The sequence below is a fragment of the Metopolophium dirhodum genome, chromosome 1 (assembly GCF_019925205.1).
Source record: "Metopolophium dirhodum isolate CAU chromosome 1, ASM1992520v1, whole genome shotgun sequence".
Taxonomy (NCBI): Eukaryota; Metazoa; Arthropoda; class Insecta; order Hemiptera; family Aphididae; genus Metopolophium; species Metopolophium dirhodum.
In genome coordinates, this window is record NC_083560.1 from 30,606,990 (window position 1) to 30,616,212 (window position 9,223).

Here is a 9,223-nt window from a genome sequence, read left to right on the forward strand (position 1 = left end):
TTATCTACTAAATAATTTGTAAACATTCAATTTGATGAAATTCGTCGAAATTTTAACTTTCAATGATTATATAAAAAAAACATGTCATTGGTGTACAGTTATTCGTTTTGGAATTACAAGAAAACAAGATAAATTCATATTTTTATCATTATTACGCATGTTGTCGAGAATAAAACTCAAAATGATTATAAAAAAAAAAAAAAAAGCACACACACATCATTGTAAAATCAATACATCCATCTTAATCTAAAATATTTTAAAACTATGATTGTGTTAGTCACATTCTAGTGGAAATTATATTTTCTCCTATTTACCCAATCTGAATGATACGAAATTCTAAAAATTAATAAAATCACGATTATAACTACAAAATAGAGACATCGACTTGGTTTATAATTTTATAATATTTTTCCTAAATTATCTTTTTGTATAGAGAATCTTAAGGTGGATTAGACATTGAGAACTATATCCCAGCGATTTTCAAACTAGTATTTGTATACACTTTTATACATAGATTACCTATTGATGAATTAATTCTCGGTTTCGGTCTCTGAAATTTTCTTCCCATAACTGTGCTTGGCGTTCGAAGCCATCCGTCTATTCGTTGTAATTTGTGACATTTTTTTTTGTCTCTGTGATGTGCAGTTTTTTTGTTAAATTTTTAATGGTAAAATAACAGAATACAAATTATGAAGAATTGTTTCGTCTGTATATTAAATGTTGCATTTTATAGCTAAAGGTTAGATTTCACTTACGAAGAAAATGTTGAACATTCACAGGTACCATAATGCTGCTGATAAAATGTGATCGCGCCGGGAACGATACAATTATAGCTCGTGCGCCCGGTACAGCAATACTTGTACGCAACGTTCACACACCGATCGACTTGTGTTTGTGTGTATATATGTTATAGCGACTCAAAGGAAGTGGACGGGTTCGCCGTGCAAGACCAGAGAGTGCTAGTGTGTGGTGGGTGTGTGAGTGTGTAGATGTGATAGTGTGTAAGCTTATAAAATAATGACAGAAAGGTAACTCTATTTAATAATGGATAACACGGTTGCTGGTAAAAATGGTTGTTGTATTGTACACAAAATAAATAATTATTTGTGGACACAAGGAATATAAAAAATCACAGCAACATAAAGGTATAAAATATGACTAATAATATTGTGGCCCTTCTGGCCCAACAGGATATAATAATAAATAATAAATAATAACTCACAATTTGGACGGTGCACGGCTGGCCAGCTGCTACCCTTGCCTGTATAATAGTTTTATAATAGACACACAACAATAATAATATAAATTCACTGGCTATTCAAGCCAGACAATAATTTAAATAGCAATAACTAAGTACAGTTATAATATGATACTGTTTAAAATAACCCGACGATTAGCGTTGCGGTATATGCCAACAAAATAATAAAATATGCAAACGGCTATTAGAGCCGATGCTAACTATATAATATTTGTGGCGATTCGCGCCTATATAAACAATGAATTATTACAATAATAATAACAGACACTGACGGCGATTCGCGCCTACAAAGAGTATAATAATATTTGTGGCGATTCGCGCCTATAATACACAATGAATTATTACAATAATAATAAAAAGACACTGGCGGCGATTCGCGCCTACAAAAAGTATAATAATATTGTTGGCTATTCGAGCCAAAAATGTATCTAATAAAATGCCGGCGATTAGCGTAATTTCGGCGTTGGCGTAACGGGATAGACTGACTACTCCGGCGGCCGTGTTAAAGCTTCCACACAGCGAGCCGTCGGCGGCTGCATTACATAATTCATTATCTACATTTATCTATTACATAATAATTCACGGACGACACAATTGACATAAAAATAATAAATACAAAACTTGCGGTGTGTGTGTGTGTGTGTGTGTGATCGGTCGGTGTGGACGGACTATTACGACGCTACCGCCGGCGCGAACATTCTCCCCCCCGTTGAGAAATCTATTTTTCAACAGCCTCCTCTGCATCGATTGGGAGCTTGCAAAGTTTTGCGACTGGACGGCGCATTGTTTTACCGGAAGAGTTACGTACGGACACAACCCTTACGTTACCGTCACAACCTAGATGTAGTTCTATAACGCGTGCTAAGTGCCACTTAAAGGGCGGTAGGTTGTCTTCTTTGACAATTACTAAATCGTCTATGGCTAGGTTGGAGCTTCCTGATGTCCACTTTCCACGGACCTGTAGTTGGGGTAGGTACTCCATGTGCCATCGCTTCCAGAAAGTTTGAAGAAGATGTTGTACAAATTTCCAACATCGCATTGCATGTGGTTCTTCGCCATTTAAATCAGGTTCTGGGAACGACGTTACAGGTGCACCGAGTAAGAAGTGCGCTGGGGTAAGTGAGGTGAAGTCGTTAGGATCGCTGCTCATAGGTGTCAATGGTCGGGAATTGAGGCAGGCTTCAATTTGACATAGCAGTGTACTGAGCTCACTTAGAGTTAGCTTTGCCTCTCCAGTAGTCCTAGCCAAGTGGTGTTTAGCGCTCTTAACTGCTGCTTCCCACAGCCCTCCAAAATGAGGGGCTGATGGGGGATTGAAGCGCCAGGTGATCCCTTCATTTGCTAGCTGACTGCCAAAATGTTGAGTATATTTGGTCAACTCCTTGTTCGCTCCAACGAAGTTTGTTCCGTTATCGCTCCACAGTTCTGCGGGTTTGCCTCGTCTAGCAACAAATCGTCTTAAGGCCGCTATAAAAGCCTTGCTCGTTAAGTCCTCGACTGCTTCTATATGAACCGCTCTTGTAGAAAAACACACGAATATTGATACCCACGCCTTTGTTCCTGATCGACCCCTGATTCCGCTTCGGATGATTAACGGTCCTGCAAAATCCACGCCCGTGTACGTGAAGGGACGTGAACATTGTACTCTTTCCTTTGGTAATGGCGCCATTATTGGAATTTGAAAGGTCGGTTTGCTCCGTACACACTTCACGCACCTTCGAACTGTTGAGCGCGCTAATAGTCTACCAGACAGCGGCCAATACCTCTGCCTGATTTCCGCTAATAATAACTGAGGACCACAATGCAATAATTTCATGTGATAATCTAAGAATATCAACTGTGTAATTCTGTGATTGTATGGAAGAATTATTGGTTGTCTTTGGTCTTGTGAAAGATTGGCATTGTCAAGACGACCACCCACTACTATCATGCCATACCTTAGACCGATGTTCAATGACCTTAACTTGCTTCGACCAGGAATGTCCTTATTTTTTGCTAATGCTTCATGCTCCTCCGGAAAGGCCTCCCTTTGAGCATAAGTTATCAGTCTCTGTTCAGCAACCATTAACTCTTTAACTGTCAGATAGCGTACTAGTTGTGGGGTGCGTTTAGTTTTTATGAATTCAATGAACCGCAGAATCCACGCAGTTGCTCGACGTAGGCGTTGCCAGTTTGAGCATGAATCAACAAGTCGCATTGGTAACGGCACTGTTAAAAGAACGAAACGTACGGTTTTCTGCTCAGGTAATTCTTCTCCAGTTGGCAGTGATACTCGTTCGAATCGCCAACCATTTTGCTCATGAGATAGCCATTTTGGTCCACTCCACCACAACTCGATGCCTTTCAAGTCTTGCGCCTTCACACCCCTCGATAACACATCTGCTGGATTATCGTAAGTCCTCACATAGTACCATTGCTCAGTATTGGTAATATCTAAAATCTGTGCAACACGGTTTGACACATAAGTTTTCAAGCGACTAGATTGGCTATTCAACCATCCCAACACTATAGTTGAATCGGTCCACAGGTAAAATTTATGTATGTCAACCTTCCATGACTTGGCTACCTTCATTGCTAACTGAGCCAGTACTAGGGCTCCTCCCAATTCTAATCTAGGGATTGTAGCTCCCTTGAGAGGGGCGACCCGAGTAGATGCGCACAATAATCGTGATTGCCATACTCCGCTTGGCAGTTTACACCGTACATAAATACATGCACCATAGGCATTTTCTGATGCATCACAAAAGCCGTGAAACTCGGTCCTTAATCCTGCACATGCGACTGCCTTTCTTGGAATTTCCAGTGTTTTAAGCGTACTGAGGTCTGACCAGTAATTGTACCATTTTTGTTTTATTTCAACAGACAATGAACTATCCCAATCTGCTTTAACGAGCCATAGTTGCTGCAGAAAAATTTTTCCTTTTACCAACACTGGAGCAAGGAATCCTAGTGGGTCAAATATACTGTTTAGAGCGGACAGGAGACTACGCTTAGTTGCTTCTCTGTTCTTGTCAGAAATCGCTACGTTGAACTGAAAGACGTCTACCACTGGCTTCCAACATAGGCCTAACGATTTAATTACGTCATTTTCACCCAAATCTAACACTAATAACTCATCATCATTTTTGTTGTCGATATGTTCGAGTACTGACTGCGAGTTTGAACACCATTTTCGTAATGGCATTTTTGCTGAATTCAATATCCTAGTAATATTCCTCTGTAGACGTAAACACTCTTCCTCAGTTTGTGCACCAGACAGGAGGTCATCCATGTAGAAATCTGTTCGTACTGCCTTAGCTGCATTGGGAAACTGACTGTTGAATTCTTCTGATAGGACTGACAGACATTTTGTGGTCATGAATGAAGCAGAAGTTGTACCGTATGCAACTCTTCCCAGTCTATAAGTCCGTAACGCTTCACTAGGGTTTGACCTCCAGACGATACGCTGCAAGTTTCGGTCTTCTTCTGCAACCTCTACCTGTCGAAACATTTTTTCTACGTCCGCAGTGATAACGAACTGATGACTTCTAAACCGACATAAGATCGAAAACAATTCTTCTTGGATACTCGGGCCACACATTAGGACATCGTTTAAAGATAGTCCTGATGAGCTCTTAGCTGATGCGTCGAAAACTACTCGTACCTTTGTAGTTAGACTGGCCGTTTTGACCACTGCGTGGTGTGGTAAGTAAAATTGCCTTGATGTTGGAATTTCGTTTTCAATTACTTCCTCCATGTGACCCATTTCTAAATATTGTGTCATGAATTTTACATACTCGGTACGTAGTTGTTCATCTCGTGATAATCTTCTTTCAACGCTAATGAAGCGTGACATGGCCATAGATATGCTATCGCCTAGTTGGCTAACTTCTGGTTTTACAGGTAGACGGAGCACAAACCGACCATCAGCTCTCCTGGTGGCAGTTTTTTCGAAATGTCGTACCGTTTCCTGTTCTTCTACATGACGCTTATTGGCCTTGGATAACCTACCGAACAATCCTTGATCTGTTTTCATTGTTCGCCATTCGTCTTCTAATGACGCTCCAATACTCACTAAGCAATTAACGTTAAACTCTCCGGTCATAACCCAGCCTAATTTTGTGGATTGTAATGTGAGATTACCAGTTTGAAGCGGAATCCTTTCTGACTCTAACAACTCAAAAAATATTCCTGCACCCATTAACATATCGATGGTACCTGCTTGGTCGAACTGAGGGTCAGCTAACTGTGAGAGTATATTTTCTTTGATTCCCCAGCCGTCTGAGGGTCTTGTACTTGATGATAATGTGTTGACAATTGATGGTAACACGTAACATGATATGTTAGCTTGGAATGGTGATACTCGGGAACAAACCTTGATGTCTACCCTTGTAGTCGATTGTGTTTTGCTTGAACCGATTCCACTCACTGGCAATGCAACCCTTTCTCCTGATAGTTTAAGTACGTTTTGTAACCTTTTAGATATAAAATTCACTTGAGCGCCGCTGTCTAACACGGCACGACATATGAACTGCATTCCATTTGTATTTTTGACGATCACTTGTGCTGTAGCTAAAAATGCATAACGGTTCCCTGATGACCATAAGGTAGCTGATAACGCACCAGTTGCAGATGATTCTCCTTCACTTGTATTGCTAACCTTCTGGACATCGGATACACTTTTTGAGAAATGTAGTAGAGTATTATGCTTCAACCCACACTCTCCACATGAACCGTTTGACTTGCATGTTTTCGTTGTATGATACGCGGACAAACAATTAAAACATAAATGAGTGTCTCGTATAATATTTAGACGATCATTTATACTCAAGTCCTTAAACTTGTCACACGCATATATCCTATGCAACCCGGTACAGCATGGACATTTTGTGGTCTGACCCCTTCCAGTGACTAAAAATGCCATTTTGGTAGTTTTCTCCGACTTTCTTTGTTTACTAGTTGATTGGTGTTGGCCTGTTGCCATTGGTTGACTATGAGATCGTGACTGTATTTCCGAGTTTGAATTTTCAAATGCAATACATCTTCTGGCTAAAAACCTTTCTATGTCTATGTACTTGGGTAATTGCGAGTCCTCTTGTCGAAGCTGCCACTCATGTGCCGTATTCTTGTCAAGACACCTTAGAATAATGGTAACTAGCCATGCGTCCCACTGCTCTATTGGTTGGCCTAAGGCCTTAAGCGCAGCTACATGACTTCCAATGTGTGAATGTAGTAATTGTAACGCTTCTATGGTAGCGGTATCTACACGAGGTGCATCAAGAAGCGCTCTTATGTGCGTCTGTATCACGAGGCTTCTGTTGTCATATCTCTGCTTCAGCCGTTCGGTAAACACCTCATAATTTCCGTCGACCATCGGGATTGAACTAACGATATCTAAAGCTGGACCACTCAAACAGGATCTTAAATAATATAATTTTTGTACTGACGTAAGCCCTTCATCATTGTGAACCAACGCGCGAAAAACATCATAAAAGGCCTCCCAGTTTTCAATGTCACCGTTAAATGTGGGCAAAGGTATAGGTGCCAATCTAACCCGGTTTGTATTACTTGACGATCCAAACGATGTATTTGGCCCTACCGTACTTGAAGAGCTCCGGGTGTTGATGATTTCTTGCATTTGAGATCTTGTTTCGAAGTAGTTCCTTTCAAATAATGCTCGTTCTTCTTCTTCCTTCTCTGGTTCTTCCGTAATTAACTCAATCTCACATTGAACTGCGTCAAATTTTTTATTTATATTAGGTAATTCTTCTTGACGAAACTCGAGGAGAGAGATTGACTGTTCATTGTGATCAAATTCCTTTACAAAATTACGAAGTCGTGTTAATGAGGCCTTCACCACTCCACGTTTTTTTCTTAATAAGATCATCTGTTTCTCATTATCCTCATCGAGAACCATAATGACAATAATGCGATCTTGATCCGATAAACTTACGAATTTACGACGAATTAATAAGGAACGAATATACAGTAATATATCGCGAATCTCAATTAATTAAGCGAATCAAGATATATGTAACAGTAATTGATAACTCTAAAACGATATTGATTTGCATTAGTAATTCTTTGTGACATTTATATAATAAAACACAAATACTCAGCTTATTTCATTCAAATATTGCTATTCTTGATATAATATAATCGCGTACGAAACGTTATAAATCGGCAATTATAATTATGACATATATAACGACGATAATACTTGTTACGCGTGACTCTTAGATAATATGATAATCACGTCGAGGTCACCAAAATGATCGCGCCGGGAACGATACAATTATAGCTCGTGCGCCCGGTACAGCAATACTTGTACGCAACGTTCACACACCGATCGACTTGTGTTTGTGTGTATATATGTTATAGCGACTCAAAGGAAGTGGACGGGTTCGCCGTGCAAGACCAGAGAGTGCTAGTGTGTGGTGGGTGTGTGAGTGTGTAGATGTGATAGTGTGTAAGCTTATAAAATAATGACAGAAAGGTAACTCTATTTAATAATGGATAACACGGTTGCTGGTAAAAATGGTTGTTGTATTGTACACAAAATAAATAATTATTTGTGGACACAAGGAATATAAAAAATCACAGCAACATAAAGGTATAAAATATGACTAATAATATTGTGGCCCTTCTGGCCCAACAGGATATAATAATAAATAATAAATAATAACTCACAATTTGGACGGTGCACGGCTGGCCAGCTGCTACCCTTGCCTGTATAATAGTTTTATAATAGACACACAACAATAATAATATAAATTCACTGGCTATTCAAGCCAGACAATAATTTAAATAGCAATAACTAAGTACAGTTATAATATGATACTGTTTAAAATAACCCGACGATTAGCGTTGCGGTATATGCCAACAAAATAATAAAATATGCAAACGGCTATTAGAGCCGATGCTAACTATATAATATTTGTGGCGATTCGCGCCTATATAAACAATGAATTATTACAATAATAATAACAGACACTGACGGCGATTCGCGCCTACAAAGAGTATAATAATATTTGTGGCGATTCGCGCCTATAATACACAATGAATTATTACAATAATAATAAAAAGACACTGGCGGCGATTCGCGCCTACAAAAAGTATAATAATATTGTTGGCTATTCGAGCCAAAAATGTATCTAATAAAATGCCGGCGATTAGCGTAATTTCGGCGTTGGCGTAACGGGATAGACTGACTACTCCGGCGGCCGTGTTAAAGCTTCCACACAGCGAGCCGTCGGCGGCTGCATTACATAATTCATTATCTACATTTATCTATTACATAATAATTCACGGACGACACAATTGACATAAAAATAATAAATACAAAACTTGCGGTGTGTGTGTGTGTGTGTGTGTGATCGGTCGGTGTGGACGGACTATTACGACGCTACCGCCGGCGCGAACAAAATGTATTCTCTTGCGTGTCACGCATCTCAAATGGAGATATCTGTGTTAATCGATGTAATGTTTAATAGAGAAAAAAAATGTTTCATTAATAGCTTACATAATATATTTATTTATAGCAAGACGATACAGTGATTATGTGGGTGACGATAATTATATATTTTGCTGTGGCACACGTACGTGTTAAAATATTTGAAATACAAAATATAAAGTAATCGAAATGTTCGTGTCTACAACTTTTTACACTTTCATTAAAATATGTCCTATGGTTTATTTCTTTTAATTTTTGTTTGGTTCCAAACTGCTGTTGTCATCTAACTTTTTCCGTCGGCGTCAGACCGTTCCATAGAATTTGCATGTTCTTTTGGCACCTATCATTTCGCATCTGGACATATTATTTAAGGGGATGTGGTTTAGGTTTGAGCGATGATGATGGTGGAATTTTGTTTGAAGACATTCTGTATACTGAAATAATAAAAAGAACCCTTTAGTAAATACACTGATGCGTACGGAACTCAATCAATCTGAAAACCATGTCATACAAACAAGTATATTCCATGAATT

The 9,223-nt window shown here is 39.2% G+C and overlaps 1 protein-coding gene across 1 annotated transcript; it reads right to left on the reverse strand.

Annotated features, from left to right (window-relative positions):
- Positions 1–1,976: 1,976 nt before the first annotated feature.
- LOC132936116 (uncharacterized) lies at positions 1,977–7,154 on the reverse strand. The gene has a single exon (XM_061002805.1). It carries the CDS (start codon positions 7,152–7,154, stop codon positions 1,977–1,979), a length of 5,178 nt encoding a protein of 1,725 aa, XP_060858788.1.
- Between the last annotated feature and the right edge of the window lie 2,069 nt (positions 7,155–9,223).

Excerpts from the sequence above, each read along its gene's own strand:
- LOC132936116 (XM_061002805.1), bottom strand. The coding sequence starts at position 7,154 with ATGGTTCTCGATGAGGATAATGAGAAACAGATGATCTTATTAAGAAAA.